Genomic DNA, 23349 nt, shown 5'->3' with positions numbered 1-23349 from the left:
CAAACATAAATGAACATAACTCTGTAAATACATCACCAGGAGTTATAAATAAAGTGTAACATTAAAAAACTGAAACTGAGAGGAAAGAAATTATTTAAATGTATTATTTTTATTCTCAAATATTATCAACATGTGTAAATGGGTGAAAGATTGAAGGTTTTATTTATTTTCGATTATAGTAGTTCGATTGTTTTGTTTCATCTTTGCGGAAGTATTTAATTTTTTCACACCCCAGGTAGGACAAACCCCGCCCCTACCCAACCTCTGATTGGCTTATTTAATTTTCATTCCCAAAATTCCGACCAATCATCACTGTGTTAGCTGGGTTAGCTGTGTAAGCAGGGTGTTAGCTGTGTGTTAGCAAGGTTAGCTGTGGATTAGCTGTGTTAGCAGGGTGTTAGCTGTGTGTTAGCAGGATGTTAGCTGTGTGTTAGCTGTGGGTTAGCTGAGTGTTAGCTGTGTGTTGGCAGTGTGTTAGCAAGGTGTTAGCTGTGTGTTAGCAGGGTGTTAGCTGTGTGTTAGCTGAGTGTTGGCAGTGTGTTAGCACGGTGTTAGCTGTGTGTTAGCTGAGTGTTAGCTGAGTGTTAGCAGGGTGTTAGCTGTGTGTTAGCTGAGTGTTGGCAGTGTGTTAGCAGGGAGTTAGCTGAGTGTTAGCTGTGTGTTGGCAGTGTGTTAGCACGGTGTTAGCTGTGTGTTAGCAGGGAGTTAGCTGTGTGTTAGCTGAGTGTTAGCTGAGTGTTAGCAGGGTGTTAGCTGTGTGTTAGCAGGGTGTTAGCTGAGTGTTAGCTGTGTGTTGGCAGCGTGTTAGCAGGGTGTTAGCTGTGTGTTAGCTGTGTGTTAGCTGAGTGTTAGCTGTGTGTTGGCAGTGTGTTAGCTGTGTGTTGGCAGTGTGTTAGCAGGGTGTTAGCTGTGTGTTAGCTGTGTGTTGGCAGTGTGTTAGCAGGGTGTTAGCTGTGTGTTAGCAGGATGTTAGCTGTGTGTTAGCTGTGGGTTAGCTGAGTGTTAGCTGTGTGTTGGCAGAGTGTTAGCAAGGTGTTAGCTGCTCCTACAGTCACATCTCATGATATCTTAGTTCGAGCAGCTGAATTCAGTTTGTTAATATGGTCGTTGCAGAACCACCAGTGATCATCACAGCTACCTTGTGTTGCTGCTGTTGTTACGTGTGTCTATATGTTTACAAAGTGGTTGTGGAGTATCCTGATGAGAGTGTTGTACTCAGCCGGTGAGACGGTGTGAGACAATGTGTGTGCACGAGGCTACGCACAGCGTGTCTGTACCTGGCGGACATCAGGTTGTACAGCAGAGGGTTGATGGCAGCACTGAGGTAGAAGAGAACCGAGGAGACCAGGTTGAAATACTGAGAAAGATAATATATAAAGAGGGAGTGTGTGTCAGTGTGTGTGTTATTGTGTGTAATGTCAGTGGGCGTCGCAACATATGTGTGTGTGTCTGCTGTCGGTGTTGTGAGACTGAGTATGTCCTTCTGGGATTTTTTGCAAATGGTTGTGTTTTGCTTGTTATGTGTAGTATTGTGCATCTCCGAGTGTGTGCTCTCTCCAGCTCTGACGTTGTGTGATACAACATGATGTGCGCTCGTATCGTCAGAACCTGTGCCTGGGTCAGTGAGCGTTTCGGGTTGTGTCTCAACCAAGTGTGCGTCTGCATCACTGTGTGTGTCGATCTCGTTGTTTGTGTTTTCACAGAGTGCATCATCTCTGTCTGTGTAAGCTTGTGTTTTCAGGTCCCAGTCTGAGAGGCTAACAGGTTCGGTAACAGAGGCCATGTTGCCTGTGCTTTCAGGAGGAGTGTTCATGTCCGAGTGTGTGTTTGTGTCGGTGTTGGTTCCCCGACTTTCAGCACCAGTGCCCAGAGAAAGGGAGAATATGGTCCGACCGACATGGAAGGGCAGCCAGCAGAGGACGAAGGCCAAGACGATCACTCCTGATAGACATGAGGAGAAGGACACAGGAAGTGGACATTAGAAGTATCAACATCTGCAGGTGATAGAAGACATTTCTCAGACTGTTAAACAAGAGAGCTGTGTCTCAGTTCAGGGGCTGCAACCTTCAGAGGACACGATCTACTCAACCCACCTCCTTCCTCGGTCAGGTAGACTGTGAAGGCTGAAACATTTCATTTAGCTGACACTTTTATCCAAAGCGACTTAAAATAAGTGCAACAACCGTTAGGGTACAAACCCAGAACAGCAAGAATCATAGAAGTATATTCGCTTAAGAAAGCCAAACCACAAGGGCAAGTGCAATTCAACTTATTTAATTATTGAATTGGCTTGTAGACATCATCTTCTTAACCAAGGTATAGTAGGAAGAGATGTGTCTTTCGTCTGCGGCGGAAGATGTGTAGACTTTCTATCCTGATGTGAATGGGGAGCTCGTTCCACCATTTGGGAGCCAGGACAGCAAAGAGTGGTGATCTTGTTGAATGGCAGCTGCACCTCGCAGTGAGGGAGCATCCGATTGGCAGATGCAGAGCGGAGTGGCTGGGGTGTAAGGTTTGACCATGTCCGGGATGTAGACTGGACCCAATTCCTTCTCAGCACGGTACGCAAGTACAAGTCTCATGAAGCGGATGCGGGCAGCCACTGGTAACCAGTGAAGGTCACCAGCTTATGTGGTTCTTATAAAACTAGTGAGTTCTTTTTCTGGCAAATTTAAGTGTGATTATCTATTGGATGATACAGCTCTGACTCTGGCTCCAGATGTGCAAGCCGAGATGAAGACGAAGTATTAAATATGTTCGTCTGGCTTTGTCAGTTGTGTTTAGTAAAAGCTAAATTCAGAACCTAAGGGTGTGTGTGTTGGATTGTGTTTCTCACCCAGCATCTTGACTGTGTGTCGGTGACTCTTGTCTTTACGGCTTCTTTGAGGACGGAGCCAGAGAGTCCGTCCAATCAGGGCATAGACTAGTCCCAGGATGCACAGGGGTACCAGGAAGTACAGGTTGGAGAGAATCATCATGGCCGACAGGAGGCCAGAGGAGACGGCGAAGTGTGTGCAGCGGCACTCTCTGTTGTCCACCTCTCTTCCCTTATCAACACCCTCTTCCCTTCCGCCTCCCTCGTCTTCTCTCATTTTATTTTGCTGTATCCCATCATCTTCCATCTTCCCTTCCTTTTCCCCTCCTTCCTCGTCAGCCTCTTTTTCTTCTTTCACTTTCCCTCTGTCTCCTGTTTCTCCAATCTCCAGTTTTCTCTCAAACTCTGCAACGCTTTCACCCCATCCCTTTATCTCTTTTTCTTCCCACTTCATTTCCTCCAATCCTCCCTGCATAGAAGTCATGTGTCCACTTCCTCTCTCCCCTCCACCTATAGTAAATGCACCCTGTTCTCCTTCTCTGCCCGACCACCCTGCATCCTCCCTCCATCCCCTGAGGCCTAGTTCCTCTCCTCCTCCGACCTCCTCCACTCCCACCATGACCAACACTGGTGCTGCACTGACAGCCGCTCCCAGCCAGAGGCAGCCAATCAGAGCCCTGGTTCTGCGCCGTGTCACCAGCGTCTTAGCGGTGATTGGCCAGCAGACCGCCAGATACCTCTCCAGGGAGAGAAAGGTGATGTGGAGGATGGTGCAGAAGGTGCAGCACTCGGAGAGGAACATGGTCAGCTTACAGACGAGGTCTCCTAAGGACCAGGGTCTGGGTCTCCAGAGCTGGAAGAGACACAATCAGTTGATAGATTTCTGAGGTTGGTCCAAACCATGAGTATCTGTCCAATTCCCATTGAACTGCAACAGGTGTAGAAAAAAGTATATGTGAGTGCACCTTATATAGATCCAGAGGCAGCAGCAGGAGGATCAGCAGGTCACTAACAGCCATGCTGCTCAGGTAGAGGTAGGTGGAGCTTCTCATGTGTGGGCGGAGCCAAACCACCAGAAGAGTCAGTGTGTTTCCAAGAAGGCCGAAGAGCATCAGTGGAACATAAATCACAGTCACGACAACTAGAAAAAATATTGATGATAGATTTTCATAAGAAACACAAATTTACACATTTTGTTAAAAACGTTCACAGAATTAATTAGTTCTCATGATGACTGGCACAAGAAGATGTTTGATCAGTTTTTTTACTAAATTACTATGAAAGACTAGTATAGAAATATAAGAAACAACATGGAGTCAGGTAGAAATATTCTCTAAATGTTTTCTCCATAGCTCAGCAACATTTTCAGCCCCAGTGATCATATCAATATAAGACGGGAGGAACATTTTACTGTTATTTATAAATTATAAACTCCTTAGGAAATTAATTTGCATCATTCTGCTGAATTTTTCTGGCCAAGTTCTGCTCGTAATTTTTTTTTAAATATACTGCATATCTAAATTTTGAAAACACATCAGCACATATGAAACTGCCCAGTTGCTCCCGTCTGTTTCCAGTAAACATGATGAATTACCTCTGCAATATTTAACTGACACTGTAAAAACATTCTGGAAAATGAATAAAGGTTCTGGAGGTAGAGAGAATGGTTCTATTTTTCGGTCCTGTCCTTCAAATGAAAGTTAAAGTGTTTTTTTTTTTATATTTTCATAATAATAACAATAATAACAGTAGCTGGCTGTAATCCTTTTAAAATCGTCTACAGTATCACCACCAATGTTTTGTACCCACCTAACTCGACTGATCCAAATATTGGTTCCTCCCACTGGCAGTCTTGGTTGGAGCAGTTTTCCTGGAAGCCTGACGTGCTACAGTTTTTAACTCCACAGCTCACGTCTCCTTCCTCCATCAGATCCATGACGGCTCAGGTGGGGGCAGGATGGAGGAACCTGCAGGGGAGAGGTGTGTGTGTCCGGGGTTCCACAGAACTGACGCACACTGATGATGGATTTCCTATGAAGCTCGATGGACAATTGCTGTCTAATCAGAGCAACAGAGAAAAACCCATAGGAACATATTTAGAACCACATAAACAAACATGTATTACACTGTGAACTCTGAATAAACGCATGTACTGCACAGCTGTTCTACACACATGGACGCAATCATATTCAATATCAACACATTGAAATTCAACCTGTAATCAGACCTGAACTATTTAGAATTTTTTTAATCACTGACACCCTCATTACCATTTAAAAAATGGATCAATTCAAATGATAACTTTTGTATCCCTGGAAATCTGCACCGATCCAAAACATGTTAATCGAGTTGTGCAGAGATCCTTATGAGATCTGAGCATTGACTTCCATTCACTGTGGACAGCCGATCTAAAACCCTCCCCCTTTAACCTTCACCATCACCAACTCATACCGAACCCAGACTTTAACCGAAACCACAAACCACAAATCACATCAGAACACTAACCTGGAGCTCAGGAATCAAGTTTAGCCTCATCAGGCCGAGCTTCGGTATCATGGGTTCTGCTGGTGCTGGCCAGGGCAGTGATTCTGCTGGAAAAGATCCTGAAGAGGAAACAGAAATCAGGACACAAAAAGAATCGATACACAATAAAGGCTACTCACTGATTCAGAGGAGCGTCAGACCTGTCTGGTAAAGAAACACTTGTGTTGGACTGAAACCCAGAGACAGCATGGTCTCGGGTTCTCTCTCTCTCTCTCTCTCTCTCTCTCTCTCTCTCTCTCTCTTTCTCTCTCTCTCTCTCTCTCTCTCTCTCTCTCTCTCTCTCTCTTTCTCTCTCTCTCCAGTGGTTCCCAACCTGCAGGTCGATCCCCTTGAAGATCTTATGATAAATATCAGAGGGTGAGATGATTGAAGTTATCGCTTACACTCAAATAGCTCCTGCTTGTGCTTAGATTTCCTGTGCTGCAGCTTCAGCTCATCTCCTTGTGCTCCAGTAAACACTGACACGTTGGTTCTTAGACTGGCAATAATAACAGTGATATTTATATATGTATTGTAGCTGTTAATGAAAGTAGCACCGGATTATAATAAATAAAGCTTTATCAAAGAGGAAACGTTAAAGTCCAACCTTAAATGTAGAGATGTGTTTGACTCCTGAACCCAAAGAGACACTGTGTCATCTGCAGCCAAAATATCTTCACTCATTGTTTCAAATGTGAGTTGGAATTTATCAAAATGATTTCCTCTGATGTTTGTAGATTAAATATTGTTAATTATGTGAATATTATGAATCTTCTAAATAAATAAAACAAGTACAGTAACATCTACCTGTGTGTGTGACTTTGAATATAGATACAGGATCCGTGGCTCTGATCAATTAACATATTGTTGGTTTTACCTCTTTCTATATTTAAACAAGTTGAAAACACTATATGACCAGATTGTGAAACATGTAAGTAAACACTATAGACTGGATTATGTTGTGCACAACACGTGAATCATTTAGTGTGTGAATCATTTAGTTGGATGAAATGAGTATTAATATAGAAATAAATGAAATAAATCTGTTTTATCAGTTTACTTTATCATTATCGGTTTGTTTATGTGAAACTTTGTCTCTAATAAATAGAGATATTATATTATTCTGACACCACATGAACCACCACTGTTTTCTTTAAATAGTCTTTATTTAAAAAACGATATAAAGTTCACGCATAAACTAACATTACTCAGTTATTACATCACCAGTAGTTATAACCAGTGTTTAACACAAATGAACACAAACTTATAGTCAGGAGAAAAAACGATTTTTTATTTAAGTTATTAATTTCATTATTATTATATTTATTATTAATATGATCAACATGTGTAATTTTTTTTTTTTTAATCTTTGCGGCAGCATTCTATCTTTTCACACCCGAGGTAAGAATAGAACCGCCCCTACCCAACTTCCGATTGGTTTATTTTAACAACATTCCCCAAACTCCAACCAATCATGACTGGCCTTTGCTAAAACTAACCAATCGGAGTCTAGGTAGGGGCGGGTCATGGCTCACCTCGGGTAAACTGCGGAAATACAACTTCTCTCGTCTTCCCCTGCGGACTGAGGAAAACAACATGTCGCTGAGAGCAGCTCTGAGGACTAAACGCTGTGTTTCAGGTTTGTGGAGAAGCTGTGAGCCAGTGGAGAGATATTCTGACTTTATCCAACAATGTCTGAATGTTACTGTCACAGATAATCTGCACATAGCTGCTGCTAGCTCGGTTAGCAGGGTTAGCTGTGTGCTAGCTGTGTGCTAGCTGGGTTAGCTCCACAGAAACTGGAGCAAAGGTCACGTCCAGGACAGTGCTCCTAGAGTCAAAGCTTTAAGGTCACGACATCTTTTTATTTCACTTGTTAACAGAAATTAAACTAACTCCTCAGACAGATTCGTGTCATTGTGACAATAAAACTGAGACAATCAAATCTAGTTAAATATACTTGTACAACAAATAACAGTACAAAGTGTATCTGTGTGTGTCTGTGTGTGTCTGTGTGTGTCTGTGTGTGTCTGTGTGTGTGTGTGTGTGTGTGTGTGTGTGTGTGTGTGTGTGTGTTGCAGGGCTTCTCTCCCAGCTGCCCTCCTGCAGCAGTCATGTCAGACCTCGTGCTCCTGCCGTCCTTGTCTCTCAGCAGAGGAACAACTCCACCTCACCGAAGATCAAGGTGGACTTTGACCAGAGCACAGGTGAAGCTTCCCCGCCCATCTTCTCCATCTTCTCCATCTTCTCCATCCATCCTAAACCGTTTTCAGAATTTATTGCTGTTGTGAACATGTCAGTGCAGAAGACCTCCTGCTGTGTTGTGCATGTGTGAAATGTCACTTTAACCGCAGGGAAACAGCGACTGAGGAGATTCTCCGCTCAGACTTGTTCACAGCAGCTTTCCTCTTTGGATGAATCATTAGAGAATGTGTGTGTTTATGAACTCTGGTAACAGATCAACATCTGTGTCTCTCTGTAGGTGTGGCGATAATGCAAATGCAGAGTCCTCCGGTCAACAGCCTCAGTTTAGATTTCCTCACAGAGCTCTGCATCAGCGTGGAGAAGCTGGAGATGGATAAGAGCTGCCGAGGCCTCATCATCACCTCGGTACAGTGCGACCTCGTCAAGGAGGGGGGGGGGGGCGACAGAGCTTTGTCCAGGAGGCCTGACTGCAAATTGACTGTGTGTGTGTGTGTGTGTGTCTTCATTTCAGAGTCAGCCCAAGGTTTTCTCAGCCGGCCTGGACATTATGGAGATGTACGGGAAGAGTCCAGAACGCTGTGGAGAGTTCTGGAAAGCAGTTCAGGAGATGTGGCTGAAAATCTACGGCTCCAACATGGTCACTATAGCTGCAATCAATGTGCGTAAAAAAACACAAAACTCTCCTAACACTATCCAAAGAGTCTGTTTTTATCAAATGAGTTAGAGGCCACTGACTTTCTATAGAGTTTCACCTGCCAGTTTCTCCTGTTTGGACATTCTCTGGAGTTAATATCTACATCTGCTCAACAAGCACTTAAAACCAAATAAAGCAGCATAACACGAGAAGTAGGTGTTTGACCGCTGAGCCTCCTTTCCACCCCCCCCCCCACCCACAGGGTTCCAGTCCGGCCGGTGGCTGTCTGATGGCGATGACGTGTGACTACAGGATAATGGCCGACAACCCTCGTTACAGCATCGGCCTCAATGAGACCCAGCTCGGCATCGTCGCACCTTTTTGGTAAAGGAATCACACAATGTTGACGGTGGTGGTTTTTATACAAATCAAGATGATAACTTAAGGTGGTGCAGTAAATCAAACGACCCTCACCTCTCTGTCACCGCTGCTGTCTGCAGGTTTAAGGACACCATGACAAACACAGTGGGACATAGAACCACAGAGATGGCCCTGGAGCTGGGTTTGCTCTACAGCCCCTCAGAGGCCCTCAAGATAGGCCTGGTGGACCAGCTGGTGCCTGAGGACCAGGTCCTCACCACAGCCACAGAGACCATGACCAAGTGGTTGGCTATTCCAGGTACGTTACGCTGGGAAACTTCCCCCCCATGCTTTCATGCTTGATAAACGATAAAATAGTGAATGAGACACACAGGTCTTAGAGTCACAAACACCCAAACATCGCATCAGGTCTTGATGGGTTTTAAATCGGTGACTACATAAAACGCAGGCAACAAAATAAACAATTATAAGCAGGAAGTGTATCGAGTCATGTCAACGAGACCCAGAATCAATGTATAGGACAGTGGAGACTCCAGCTTGTGAGATAACTGTGGGTCTGTTCACTCTGCAGATCACGCCAGACAGCTCAGCAAATCCATGATGAGGAAGCCAACCATCGACAAGCTGACCTCCAACAGAGAGGCCGACATTAAGAACTTTGTCAGCTTCATCACCAAAGACTCCATTCAGAAGTCGCTGCGCATGTACCTGGAGATGCTGAAGAAGAGGCGGGGCTAGAGGAGAGAGAGCAGTGTGAAGAGCTGGAGACACATCTGCCTTCAGGGTCATCGACTCTCCCCTTCCAGTGACGAAGAGTGTTTTTCTGTCCAACTTTATATGTGGTTGAGATAAAAACTAGTTTCAAACTTAACATACATTTTGAGGATATTCTTTAGATTGACTGTAGACTAACCCCCACCCCCCCCCCCCCACCCAGCCCGCCTGCTGCTGGACCTCTGACACACACTCTCTACTGTAACAGAGGCTGATTTACTTAGGCTGATGAACACATAAGCATCGGACGTTTAGAGGACGAGGCCCAGATGAAACCAGGAGTCCGTCCTCCTGCCTTTGTAGCACTGGGATTGGTCAGCCACTCTTTGTAGGAGGGGTTTATCACAGTCATTCTAGTGACAGACAGGTTTTTCCTCTTTTAAGTGCAGATTGAAGAGTCCAGTGGACGAAGCCTTCATCATCCTCTCTAACAGATTTGGCTTTATACAGTTTTTCTTTCTTATGAATAAAGTCCTCTAGATTTTGACGGTGTGATTAAATGTTCATCTTTTTGTTCAAAATTCAGTTTTTTGTTGTGTTTTTTAGGGTTGAAACTTTAGACACCCCCCCCCCCCCCCCCCCCCCCCCCGCTGTGTCTCTGTAATAAAATAATACATTTTATTTATATAGCACTTCTCATGCTGAAGCACAAAGTGATTTCCAAAGAAAAGGAGCAAAAATATACAAAAGACACCCCCGTATATGACTGCACCTATATCACCTGCACATCGATAAAATGAAGAATGGTTATAAATCTATAAAATATAGAAGTTCTATCACATAAAATGAAAACTCCTAAAAATACAGAATGATAAGATTTCTTAAATAAGTAATTGTGTCGTAATAATATTTGAGCCGTGGGTCATTTTGGAAAGCTGAGTCCTCGGGAGGATTTACTTTAAGAAGTAGAAAGTGCAGTGATGCTAAACCTGGGTTGATATGATGAGACCTTCCTTGATGGATAAAAACAGGCCTGAGTGATGTTTCTTTTATCGTCTCACCGTTTAGTTTCATGCATCTTTCTTTTACCTGGTGTCTGTTCCAAGAAGCAACCGTGCACTGACGTCATTTAGCAGATTAGTTTATTTTGGTCTTGTAATTCACGGCTTCATGGTCTCTAGTGTAGATTCTGTCTGGAGACCTGAGGACCAGTCGTGATTCAGGCAGAACGACCACGAGCCAGTCCAACCAGCCTCACCTCCACGGGGAAGTGGTCACTGACAGCCAGCGCCTGAGGGAGAAACACTGTTTACATGTGGTCCAGTTTCACAAAGATGAACGGGAAACTTTTCCCTTTTTCTACCCTATGGTTTATTTATGTGTAAACTGGTATTTCCCTCTTATCTGAGTTCATCTGCTACAAATCTGCTTTAATCAGTATCAGTGTTAAACCAGCAAATTAAGAACATAGACCATCTGATTTAGTGTGAAGTGACCCCACCCTGAGTGAGAAGTGAGGTTACACACTAGATTAGAGACAGAGGGTGTTTACCAGCTCGGGGCTGAGGTTCATCTCCCTCATGTAGTTGTAAACTTCAGCACTGCTGGGCACGAGTCCCTTCAGCATGTCAGCCGGGACCACAATCCTGCAGACACACAATATGAGGCACAATCTAGAGTGGTTGTGTGTGTGTTTGTGTGTGTGTATGTGTGTGTACCTGTCGTATGGGCACTTGGTGGTTGACACTGTGGTGTCGACCTCACTGGTGATCAACCAGTGGAAACTGTTATCGGTGAAGAGACGGATCTGCTCCCAGTCGGAGCCGGACACGTAACTGCAGCCTGCGTTGAAGTCTCCCAGCAGAACAATGTCCTGCAGGGAGAGAGTGGGATTAACTGGGGTTAATGGTTTCACACATTTCCACTAACTCACTGATCCTCTCTGTGTGTGTGTGCTGGGGGGGGGGGGCGGGTATTCACTTTGGTATTCCAGCGGGAGTGAACATCAGCCACCACATCATAGAGAGCATCCACCTCCTTCACTGCGTGGTCTGGAGAGGTGTGCTGAGGGATCAGAACAAAGTTCCTCACAGCTAGGAGACAGGAAGGAGGGATGAAGGGAGGAGTGAATGGAGAGAGGGAGGAAGACAGGAAGCAGGAATGGATTCGGCTTCAGTGAAATCATGAGTTTATTGTCCTTTTAATCACGCACGACAGAGAGTGACTAACTTTTACTCAGCTAAAGACAGTTTCTACTAACTTGTACTTGTACTCTACATGTCTCAGAGAAATGCTGTGCTCAGAGCTCAGTAAGGGATTTGTCAGGTGTGTGTGTGTGTGTGTGGGGGTGGGGGGGGGGGGGAATTACCGGTGTAAATGGAGGAGAACATGACGACAAAGGGTTCTCTGTTGAACACGTCCGTCCCACTGGACTCACTGCCGTCGTCGTAGGTGTAGTTTTTAGCCACGGACACAGTTTCCTCTCTGGAAAAATACACACACGATTTAATCACATTTGTTTTTCTAATTTCTCTTTTATAGTCATTTTAAAAAAAACTCCACATGTAGGAGACAACACACAAAGAGGCATCGGCAAAAATATTCAGTTTACAGTTGCCCTAATACTAAATAGTACTACACACTAATAGTATCATGAATATTTTGAATAAAGGTGCTGATCATATAGTGTGTGATCATTGCTGTGTGTGTGTCTGCTCCCTGTTGTGTGATCGTGACACAAAATAAAGTTCTTCTGTTTTGTACCTGTAGAGGAAGAGATATCTCTCCTTGTACGTGCTGCGACCCAGAGGCTCGCTCACGATGTGGCTGTACCTGAACTGAGGAGACCCTCTGTGAAAACACACACACACACACACACACACACACACACACACACACACAAACACACACAGGTGACAGCATTATTTATCTTAGAGTATTTTTAGCCTACGAGTTTAAAACATAGAATGTAAATAAAGATGGTCGATGCATCCTCCCAACAAAATATCTGTACCAACACTACATTTTGTTGTGATTTACTGCTTGTGTGTTGATGTTTGCAGGCTTGTGTGTGATGTGTGGTTGTTGTGTGTACAGCAGGTGTGTGTCCTGTCTATTGTGTCGCAGGCTCCTGGTTTGTGCAGCTGGAGGTTCATCAGTGAAATGGATTTAAAGTCTTAGCAGCAGAGATCAGGGACGGAGCTGTGGTGAAGGTCCCGCCCATACATGCACTCAGCCAATCAGGAGTCAGACTCTGCTGTCAATCATCATCAAATATCAAACGGAACTGATCAGAAACGTGAACACATGAACAAACATCAGTGTCTGAGGGGAGGAGCTTGCATGTCTACCATCTTTACTTACAGTCTGGTTTGTATTGTGGTATTGTGTACTCCTTTGTTCTATAATACATGTCATGTATATATTTATGTATAAGGTGTGTCTCACTTGTTGACGTGCTCCATGAGTCTTTTGGTCGCTGACAGATCGTAGTCTCTGACTTCCTGGATCAGGATGATGTCATAGCGGTGGACAATCTGTAAACACAAAACAGATTGTCTGTTGTCTGTATATATATATATATATATATGTTATACTATAAACCCACATAGCCTCTGTTTCTCCAGTGTATTCACATCATGTGTCTAAAATTGAAAATAATCTTTATCTCTCTTGTGAGTCCTTTAACTTTATGCTTGTGGAATCCTAAATTTGCTGAAGTGCACTTTGAATCCCTCTGAACAGCACAGTCACTAAACTGCACCTGTATTCATTTGAACTTGATAAACAGCTAAACTCTTTTCAGTGACTCAGCATCTTTGTAATACATTGTCTTTCTGAGTGAGAGGACCTTGCTGATGATGTTCATGATCGTGCTGTTGGAGGATTTCTTGTCTCCGAAGGACTTGATGTTGAAGGCTCCCAGCAGCAGAGGGCAGGACCCCTGCAGCAGGGTCAGGAGCAGACCCAGAGACCACAGCACACGCATCCTGCACGGGTCACAGAGGTCACAGAGGTCACAGAGGTCACAGAGGTCAGACATGTGCACGAACACAGACGGTTAAACATTTCTTTTAAATGCATTTCCTCTTCATTTATCTATAACTTGTAATCATCACAATCTCACCTGTGTAATAGGAGTTGAACTGTGAGTTGGGGATAACATGAAATGAAAAGTTCTGGATTTAAAGACGTTATATAATTGGAAGTCAGCTCCACGCAGACTCTGACAGATCGGCTGCAGAGAATGCATGTATGTGCTGTTGTAGGAGGGGTCACATGACCACGCAGGCCTCTCCTTAGCTTCACCGTGTTGTGGGAGTGAGAGACGGACGTACCACCTGCGGCGCTGGACTCAGTTTATCTGACGGCTGCTCAGTGTTTCCACAGAGGTTCGAGTCCGTCAAACATTAATCAGCTGAAGAATGTTTTATCCTTTCATAAGAAGACAGGGATTCACGGACAAGGGTTGTAAAATATATGTGTGGTGACTTGTTCTCACTTGGATTTCAAATTAAAGTTATTAATTTTTTATTACTATTTAATGAAATTTAATTTATTTTAGTATTTCTTGAGTTAAAAATAAAATAAAAATGTACTTTAAAGAAAGCCCATGGAAGATGAAACTTTCTCTATCTTGTCAAACAAACACAGAATTCTACATTGTTTCAATCACACATTCAAGTAAAGATAAATATACATCAAAAACTTTTAAAGTTTTCAGATTAGTGTTGGTTTTGAACTTCGACAGCAAATCCAGACTTTTCCGTCCTCACTTCCTGAGGAGTCAATTCCTAAACTTAATATTTTTTAGCGCCTTTCTGAGCTTAAAAGGTGCGTCACAAAATTGAATAGCAATGGTTTTAACTCTGAAGCAATGCATCCTGGGAAGTTTAGTGTCTTTCCAAACTTAATTTGATAAGTTGAGTGAACTCGCAGCAGTTTGTTCATTCAGTCATAATTTCAGTAACAATTTCAATTTCCATTCTAAAGTGGGCGGAGGATTAAAAAACGTACAGATTTACGTTGAGTTAAAGAGAAAAACTAGATTCCAATAAATCCCTCAATGATTGTAGCTTCTGCTGAAGAAGAATCGTAGCTACCTGAGAGTGAGAAGAGCAGATCTGGTGTCAGTCGAGCACTGAGGCTTTTTGTGTGAAAGAACCAGTGTGAGCAGAAACTCTCGGTTTGTGAGGTTTTTATTTCCTTGTTGGTGATTGGTCGTGCTGGGGAGGGGTGAGGAGGGGGTTGGGGAGCTGGGGGGGTTTCAGGTGCTCAGGTAACATGCTGTGGTTCTTCAATGAGTTTGTCTCAGTGGAGAATTCCACTCTGCTTTTGTAAATCACATTTTATTTTCACCCATATCATTTGTTTATTTGAGCCTGTTCACTTGTAAATTACTTTTCTATATCCTGGATTCAGGGGCCGTCGTAAACTCACCACGTGAATCCTGCAGTCTCGATATCAACTGATCCGGCTAATTAAAGAGGAGGCACCAGATGAGCCCGAGCGTGTAGATGATCAATAGAGTCTATTTTTAACTGCAGGGTTCACAGCAGCAGTGAGAAGGCAACAGGTGACAGATACACACGATACAAAGAGGTGATTAAAAAAAGTCAAGTCGGCTCTTTTCAACCACGTTTGCACGGTTTTCAAGTCAAAACCAAAATATTTTGATCATAAACATTTAAACGATTTGATTGTTTCCCTTGATGTCTTGAGACTCTCACTTATATTTTCCAGATTGACTGAAGGAGCTAAAATTTGAATCTCAAAGCTCTGCCCCATTAATTGAAATCCATAGTTTTATTAACTGTTGGTTTTGATGCGTTTACACGTGAAGATCTCGGTTTTTACAAATGAACCATGTGACCCTCGTCCTGGATCTGCCCCATTATCTGTAGTTTGCTGACGGGGTGAAAACACTTTACCCTCTTGGCAGAAGTAGAATATCATACTTTAATACCATATGGAAAAAGTGGAATAATACAGCAGATATAAATACGATAAGATAAGATATAATAAAATAAAATAATCCTTTATTAGTCCCAGAATGATGACATTTGTAAGATTACAGCAACAACAATCAAAAATAGGCATCAGTAAGTAGCATGTAGTGTTATATATATATACATATATATATATATATATATATATATATATATATATATATATATTCATATATAGTATATATTATATAGTAGGGTGAAACTGGTGAGTGGAAGAACAGGTAGTTTTTTCCAGGGCAGTCGGAGTTCACTCTTCTGTCCAGTAGTTGGCGACAAAGCGTTCTCAGTGTGTTGGACACCAGCCGGCTGTTATGCGTAGAAGAAGAAGTTTGGCAGTGACGTAGTAGTAACGGCCACAAACAGGAAGAGAACGTCCAGCTGTTAGCCAAGCAGCTAGCTCGTTAGCTTTGTGTACCGCTGGTCCAGTAATGACACGGCTTCCAGGGTCGGGATCAAACCGGTGTTGTGTCGTCATGCTGTGTCCGGAGGAGTGACCGGAACCGCGGAACCAACCGAACCGAACCGTCCTCGACTTTCCTCCGCTGCGAGCGTAGAAACAAGGTGGGTTAGCTTAGCAGCTCGCCGCTAGCTGGCGTTAGCTTGGAGCTAATTAGCAGGCAACTGTATCCTCTGTTTTCTTGTGTGTATCTTTGTGATTGTGTGTATGTAGTTCATTGTGTGTGTGTATCTTTGTGATTGTCTCTGTATATCTGTGTGTGTGTGTGTGTGTGTGTGTGTGTGTGTGTGTGTGTGTGTGTGTGTGTCTGTGTACACTGGTCAGAGGTGCTGATGCTCGGCTAGCAGCAGGTTGACCCCATTAGCAGCTGACAACATGTGTGACTCAGTCACAGGCAGAGATAAGTTGTGTTTTTGTAGAAGTGTGTGTTGTGGTAAGTAGAAGTATTAAGTGTTTGTTGTTTTGAGTTGTTAGCTAGCTTGTTGGTCCGTGACACTCCCAAGTTGCTGTGTTTGTGTCCATCTCCTGTCCACTGTTGTGTAGACTTGCTTATGCATCAGTCATGAACACTGTTGTGCTTTTGAATGTGACATTGTCCCGTTCATATATTGTGTTGTGTCTCTGCTCTGTTTGTTTATGATTTGAGCACTGGTTCCCAAACTAGGGGTCGGGACCCCCTGGAGGGTCGAGAGACATCAAGGCTTCACCCACACTATGACAGACTATGATCTGTGTCCACGCTCCCTGTCAGTTTGAGTCACCTCTCATGCTTAGGGCCCGGTCACACTTACACAACACTGGGAAACTTTCGCCTCCTGTTCACTTCCTGTCAGTGAGTGAAGGGAGAAAAATAAAACATCAGCTACATGTGGCAAAGAAATCCTCAGCCGGGCTTCACATGGAATCCAGCTTTAGAGAAATTTGACCCTCAAGCTTTGATTTGCATTTGTGTGACCGGGCCCTAACACACCTGCAAACAAATCAAATGCCCACACTCGTACACTGGGTGCGGACGTCCCACTGGACACGGGAACTGGTGCAGATTGATTGAATTACAGCGCGTCTCCTACGCATGTGAACAGTTGTATTATTAAGAATTTAACAACTTATTTCTGCATCTTTAAAAAGCTGCAGAAAAAGCGTCTCTCTCGCTCGGGGCCACGGACTCTCTTGACTCATCCAAACCTCTCTGTGCTCTGTGTTGGTCCAGCAGGTGTGAATGAGTGACGTGGTGCCTCCCACAGCTCTCAGTGACGTCCAGCTCCGCTTCCTCTGCCACGATGACATAGAGAACGTCAAGCTGCTCTGCGGTGATTGGTTTCCAATCGAGTAAGAACCACGTCCATTGTGTCATTGATGTCAGGGGTCGTCTCTGAGCCCATTACTGAATTTGTATAACATTTCGTTGCTGAGCTTTTTAGGATTGCTATGCATGCTGCTCATACTCGACTGCTAATCTGTCTGACCTTTGACCCTAGGTACCCAGACTCATGGTATCAGGACATCACCTCCAACAAGAAGTTCTTCTCCCTCGCTGCCACCTTCAGAGGAGGCATCGTGGGAATGATTGTGGCTGAGATCAAAAGCCGGACCAAAGTGCACAAAGAGGTGTGATGTTCAGCCTTGTTCTTCGGTCACTCACACACACACACTGTGGTTATAACCTGGGCTCTGCAGAGATGTGTCAGGCACCATGTGCTTGCTGCAGTTTATCAACGCTCACTCTGCTGCCATTTGGAAAAGTGGAGCACTGACACGGTGGAGTCTGTTTTTAGTCTTCTAATTACACGAGCCAGACGCCCTTGACCGAGTGCACTCGTATCAAAGAGTTTGTTTCACTAGACGAGCGTGAGAAGTCCGCTCCGGTCACTTTAGGCAATAGTTATAAAACCTGTGGACTTCGTGGATGGAGCGAAACCCTATTTGCATTTTGGAATCTACTTCCCCAGTGGATAGTTTGCATAGGCAAAGAAGATAGTGAACAATGCACTGTGTACAAAACAGCAGCTCTTACTACACTGTTCTCTTTGTCTTTTGTCTTGTGTTCTGTTTTGTTAGGATGGAGACATCCTGGCCTCCAGTTTCCCTGTGGACACACAGGTAGCCTACATCCTCAGCCTGGGAGTGGTCAAAGATTTCAGGAAACATGGCATAGGTACAGCTCTGCTTCCCCACAAGCTCTCTCTCTCTCTCTCTCTCTCTCTCTCTCTCTCACACTCACACTCACACTCATCTCATTGACATACATTCATTCTCTCATCCAACTTAACTATGACCCCTGCAGGTTGATTCCAATCCTCAACCATAACCTAGAGGTTTTCAAACTAGAGGTGTTTCCAGACATGAACTGAGGAAACGTCTCCACTCTTTCTTCCTCTGTTCTCTCTCTGTCTCACACATCTTTCAGCCTTGAGTCTGTGTTGATGCAAAGAGATGAGGAGCCGCCCCTCTTCTTCCTTTCACATACTGAGCTCTCTCTCTCTTTCTCTCTCTCTCCAGGCTCCCTACTGCTGGACAGTTTGAAGGAGCACATCTCGACGACAGCCCAGGACCACTGCAAAGCAATCTACCTACACGTCCTCACCACTAACAACGCTGCCATCAAATTCTATGAGAACAGGGACTTCAGGCAGCACCACTACCTGCCCTACTACTACTCCATACGAGGGGTCCTCAAAGATGGATTCACATACGTGCTCTACATCAATGGGGGTCATCCACCTTGGACAATATTATATCCTTTTGTGGAAACAGTGAAGAAAGTCACTTCCTCACTCCTCAACATTTCACTCTTACACATAAACTGAACTCGCTTCAATGAATTGAATCTATAACATGTGTATCTGAGGAAATATAACGATCAAATTATTGATAAAACAAATATACATGAGGTGTTTTTCATGTTTCCTTAACTGTTGGTCCCACTGATTATATCCAGCACATTGGCTCGACCCTGGCCAGCCTGAGCCCCTGCTCCATCCCACAGAGGTTGTACCGACAGGCCCAGTCCCTGCTCCGCTCACTGCTGCCCTGGTCCAACATCGCCTCCAAGACTGGGATCCAGTACAGCAGAACAATGTGACACAGCCTGGTGGGTGGCAGCAGCCGCAGCTTCACCTGTTGATTGTTTCTAGCTTTGTCTTTGAGGAGGTTTCTAACTTTGTGTCTGTCTTTGTCTCCGTCTCTCTCAGGAGTGCAGGTGCTCCATCAGTCTTCCCCTGTACAGATAAAGATGTACACAACTCGCTCACATTCTGGATCCTCTCTGTCTCCCCACACCCTGCAGGACTCAGGTTCAGCCTGTGCTCCACCGGTCACGTCCCAGAGTATCTCTCCAGATTCAGTACCTGTGTGGCACTTTTCACTCAAGGTCCGGGTTTGCAGCTGTAGTTGTGAACCCACTTCTAAACAGGGTTGTTGCATTGCAACATTATTCACAGTGCAATGTGGTGTTTACACTGACAGACGGTGTACTCTGGTAAAACTCTGGTTCCCTCGGCCGCGTTGGGCATGTAGTCACTGTGACGTGTATGAGAGTAAAGAACATACATGTTCAGTGAGCAGTCACATTAATTAAACCCCCTCCTCAGTCCACTGCAGCTTTTCATAGCTTTTCTACTGGTTTTTATTCAGAAGTCCAACACGTCCACATGATGTGGAGTCAGTCTGGTACCAATGTCAGAGGATAACTTTTAACAGGTGACCTGATAGAATCAATCGATCCAAATTCTTATTGTTGATTAAATGGTCAATGGTGAACATCTCTAGTTAATATAGAATCTCATATATATTACTCTATTCCATAGTTACTTTAGTTACCTGTGTTTGCTCAGTCATTCCAAAGCTGAGCAGTATCAGAGCGGAGTGTACCACACACACACACACACACACACATACACACACACACACACACACACACACACACACACACACACACACACACACACACACACACACACACACCCCGTGAACCCTACAGAGGCTTAAGGTTTAAACCCAGCTTACCTGTCTCCCTTCACCCGGTTCACTACTGTCACAGATACTGTTTGTATATTATATATACTAAGCTAATATATAAATTTCTCCTGATATGTATGTCTATTCTAAGCTGTCGTTAGGCCTAGTTGGAAGATCACCCATCCGTTTGTCAGTCCATTCCGGTTTGTAAAATTGACCCTCGGCAGAATTGGACTGTGAATCTAGATATGCTAACATGCTAGTGTCTTAGAATAAAGCTTATTATACACATGAAACCCACAGAGACACAATGTAGATGAGAAGTTCAGTTGAAAAAGTTTCTTTACTCTTGCAAATGAAATGATCAACAATCGTACTTGTGACACTAGTGCATAAACATTCAAACGTGTCATAGTATAGTGATAATGAAGATTCCAACAAAGTACTATGGTTTTTATCCCCCTCTTTTTGTAAAAGTACACAGTCTTTCAGTTTGAGAGTGGACTTATTGATTTCAGTTTGAGCTTTCTAATGATTTCACTCTTAACCCTGCGCTGCCACTCAATTATCACTTCTTGTGCTTAGATTTCTTCAAAAACTCGATTTGTTTCTGCTGCACTTTGATTTTTTTTTTTTTTGCAACAAGTCGAAATTGCCCCGCCCTGGTTTTGGTTATTTTTTGCTTGTGGTGCTGTTCCTTTAAAATGCAAAGGAACAGGGCAGCGCCTGTTATGTTTTTATAGTTGCAGTGAGATCTTGATGTTGCTGCTTCACGTGGACCAGGGATCAGCTGGAATCCTGTTCAGAGAAGCTGTCGTCATCTCTTTCCTCAAACACACTGACAGGAAACCTGGTATATTTGAGTACATGTACACGGAAGTACGTGAAATCTATAAGTCCTGCTCTCAAACTGAAAGACCACATGTTAGAAAATCCTACAAAAAGATAAAGTTCAGATTATGATCTTTCTGCATTGTGTCAAAGAGTTGCCTGTGTATAATTCATACAAGAGTTAGGAAGATCTCCTGGAATTGTAATTTAAAAGATTTTAAATTGTGCTGTAACTGACTATAGACCTGTCATTCTGCTCCTTGGCTGTAAATGTGGTGCTGACTTAGAGCAATGTCCATTTGTTTGTTCAGATTTTAAGGAAATGGCCCAGATTAGAGTTTTGTTGTCGGCCTGTAGAAGCGATTAAATGAAAAGGAAGTAAACATTGGTCCGATGTGCGTGTGGAAGAAAGACACGGGAGAGCTCACCCAACGTGTTGACTGGTTCATCCGCTCTACCGTTCATTTCTAGGTTCTTCTGCATTTTGTTTTGTGTTGCTCCTCAAAATGACTGAATCCTGATCCCGTGTTCCAGCCGTGAGCAGATCTGAGACTTTTATACATGACAGAGCACTGACGAGCCGGGGGGGCGGGGGGCGGGGGGGCGGTGTGAGACATGTTTTTAAACAGGCAAACATTCCTCAGTTTGTCGGCCCTGGACGGGTGATCAAGAGAGAGGCTTACATGTGTATGCAATAAAAAAGATGTATGATTTGATTGATTGTAAAGACAGAGTGAGCCTGACTCCTTCTGAACTTTACATTGTTCTGATATTTCATTGTGATGATCATATTACATTGTTCTAACCCTGAGGCTTGTTTTCATTCCTTGTTGTTGCAAAAGCAGAGACAATCTTCCCACAATGCATCTTGATAGCACCTGTTTCTTCACCCCCCCCCCCCCCCCACTAAGAGAGAAACACCATCAGGGTTGTTTTCGAGTCGGAGGCTTCGTGAGGAAAGAACCGTTCTCGATGTGTGAATCTCCCGTTTTGATTCATTTTCAAAAATGCTCCGACTCGCAGACCATAACACCAAAACAATCCATCTTGAGAACAAAAGGAAATAGCTTGATTTGTATCTCCATTATTAATTCATATTTAATGTTGAGTGCACAGGAAGTGGTTTTCCTGTGCACTCAGTGAGTGAGGTTTTCAATTAGTGGTAAAGTTTCTGTGGTTTGATGTTTTACACTACATGGATTTTGGAGTTCGGCCCAATATGGCCGACCTCCGAGCTGTGACAGTGAACAAGGCACTGATCTCTGAAGCTGTTTGTTGTGTGGTGTGTGTGTGCTTTTGTGAACTTGTGTGTACAAATGTTATTTTGTGTTTCATCAGCACCACATTCCACTTTGCTATCGACAGAATTCAACTATAGAAAGTACAGTGATGTCTCCCTCTGCTGAATGTTAGGGGATCCTACTATTGGAGTTTTATATTATTTTATATTATGTAACTTAGCAAAAGAAGAGACAAGAATGTGTATGTGTTGTTTTCTATACAAAATATGAATAATAATAATTGCTATGGAGCAAATAGAGATAATATAAAAAGTGCTAAAAATTGAAATACTACTACAAATAAAAACCTATTATATTAAAAATAATATATGATATATGATAATCCTCTTATTACAACAGTGATGTCATCATTACAACAATAATCTTACAAAAATAATAAAAATGATTATCTGTATAATTTTGGGGGCTATAAATAAAAAAGAAAATAACAGTTATCCTTGTTATTTATAAGAGTTGATAACCATAACTCTTAACATCACCACTACCACCAGTGATATTAATAATCATCCATAATGCAAATAATTGACATAAAAAGGTAAACTACATCGAGGTGTTATGATTATTATTGTTTTTATAATTATTATTACGTCGCAAGGTGGCGTCAGCGACGATGAAGAGCTCCCATGTGATGTCACTGCGTAAACAGACACGCCCATTCATTTACACAGACCGAGAGAGAGAGACACACACACACACACTGGTCTCTCTCTCTCTCTCCCGCCCTCCCTCAGTCTCTCTCCCTCCCTCTCTCTCTCTCTCTATCTCTCTCCCTCCCTCCCTCAGTCTCTCTCTCTCTCTCAGTCCCCCCCCCCCCCCCCCCCCCTCTCTCTCTCTTTGTCAGTCTCTTCTCTGCGGACTCACAGTGAGTAAAGTTTCCTCCTCGGATCCGAGCTACAGCTGCGGACTCTGGAAACACGGTGAGAGAAACTCCGGTAACCAACACTGGGTTCGGTCCCTGAACGCAACAGCTGTTTGTTCCCTGCCTTGTATTATGAGATTTGAAATCTATGGCGTTAATACGTGTGTTTGTAGTCACGTTAGTTTCCTCCTCACTTACTGTTGAGTGTGTGTGTGTGTGTGTGTGTGTGTTAGTGTGTGTGTTTGTTGTTGGTTGAAACAAACACCTGATCTGCTGTGGTTGGATCTAGAGGGAGTTTTTCTTGTGGTTGTGTCTTTGCTCTGAAACCTTCACTCCCATTAAGAACAGCTGGATTTACTGGTCAGAACTTGATCTGGTTTCTAACAGACCCACTGAAGAGAAGACACAGCTTGTTATCAAACGCCTGCAGGTATATTTCTACCTGTTACACAACCTGGTGTGTGTGTGTGTGTTACATTCCAACAAACCTGAGTGTTAACACAATAAAACCTTCACAGCCGACCTTTTCTATTTCAGTTGAGCAAAACGAAGGTGTCGACACTCAGATGTCAAAGGTCACATACGATAGAAACACTAGAATAGAACAGTAGAGAACAAACCTCCACCAAGGCCCAACAGACTCTTTAATGAAACAAATCCAGTT

At 43.6% G+C, this 23349-nt stretch overlaps 5 protein-coding genes across 7 annotated transcripts in view; 3 read left to right on the top strand and 2 right to left on the bottom strand.

Moving 5' to 3' along the window:
• Positions 1-1037: 1037 nt before the first annotated feature.
• On the bottom strand, positions 1038-3956 carry LOC128459010 (uncharacterized). The gene is made up of 3 exons (XM_053444098.1): positions 3781-3956; positions 2837-3668; positions 1038-1941 (listed from the first exon to the last, which is right to left on the bottom strand). Exons 1-3 carry the CDS (start codon positions 3925-3927, stop codon positions 1175-1177), a joined length of 1746 nt encoding a protein of 581 aa, XP_053300073.1. The 5' UTR covers positions 3928-3956; the 3' UTR covers positions 1038-1174.
• A 2887-nt stretch (positions 3957-6843) lies between these two features.
• On the top strand, positions 6844-9819 carry eci1 (enoyl-CoA delta isomerase 1). The gene is made up of 7 exons (XM_053444097.1): positions 6844-6977; positions 7420-7545; positions 7821-7948; positions 8055-8201; positions 8440-8561; positions 8678-8856; positions 9130-9819. The coding sequence occupies exons 1-7, from the start codon at positions 6935-6937 to the stop codon at positions 9294-9296; spliced, it is 912 nt and encodes a 303-aa protein (XP_053300072.1). The 5' UTR covers positions 6844-6934; the 3' UTR covers positions 9297-9819.
• A 578-nt stretch (positions 9820-10397) lies between these two features.
• dnase1 (deoxyribonuclease I) lies at positions 10398-14491 on the bottom strand. Of its 2 annotated transcripts, none has more exons than XM_053443525.1 (9): positions 14375-14491; positions 13123-13261; positions 12720-12808; positions 12036-12122; positions 11641-11756; positions 11253-11365; positions 10991-11145; positions 10825-10918; positions 10398-10563 (listed from the first exon to the last, which is right to left on the bottom strand). In XM_053443525.1, exons 2-9 carry the CDS (start codon positions 13258-13260, stop codon positions 10492-10494), a joined length of 864 nt encoding a protein of 287 aa, XP_053299500.1. In that variant the 5' UTR covers position 13261; positions 14375-14491; the 3' UTR covers positions 10398-10491. The 2 variants fall into 2 exon arrangements, with proteins under 2 accessions (XP_053299500.1, XP_053299499.1); XM_053443524.1 differs by lacking the exon at positions 14375-14491 and adding an exon at positions 13399-13544.
• Positions 14492-15607: 1116 nt separating this feature from the next.
• On the top strand, positions 15608-21336 carry nat15 (N-acetyltransferase 15 (GCN5-related, putative)). Of its 2 annotated transcripts, none has more exons than XM_053443598.1 (7): positions 15608-15841; positions 16951-17066; positions 17216-17345; positions 17796-17892; positions 18237-18471; positions 18663-18828; positions 18929-21336. In XM_053443598.1, exons 2-6 carry the CDS (start codon positions 16957-16959, stop codon positions 18817-18819), a joined length of 729 nt encoding a protein of 242 aa, XP_053299573.1. In that variant the 5' UTR covers positions 15608-15841; positions 16951-16956; the 3' UTR covers positions 18820-18828; positions 18929-21336. The 2 variants fall into 2 exon arrangements, with proteins under 2 accessions (XP_053299573.1, XP_053299574.1); XM_053443599.1 differs by having other exon boundaries at positions 16948-17066.
• A 1292-nt stretch (positions 21337-22628) lies between these two features.
• carhsp1 (calcium regulated heat stable protein 1) overlaps positions 22629-23349 on the top strand; it is a 7382-nt gene continuing 6661 nt past the window's right edge. Inside the window, exon 1 of the mRNA XM_053443600.1 lies at positions 22629-22743. The gene's annotated coding sequence lies outside the window, so the exon portion shown is untranslated. The remainder of the gene's footprint in view (positions 22744-23349) is intronic.

The sequence above is a fragment of the Pleuronectes platessa genome, chromosome 16, assembly GCF_947347685.1.
Source record: "Pleuronectes platessa chromosome 16, fPlePla1.1, whole genome shotgun sequence".
NCBI classification, from domain to species: Eukaryota; Metazoa; Chordata; class Actinopteri; order Pleuronectiformes; family Pleuronectidae; genus Pleuronectes; species Pleuronectes platessa.
The sequence above is the reverse complement of the archived record's forward strand: the minus strand, read 5'-3'. Positions and strand labels throughout refer to the sequence as shown.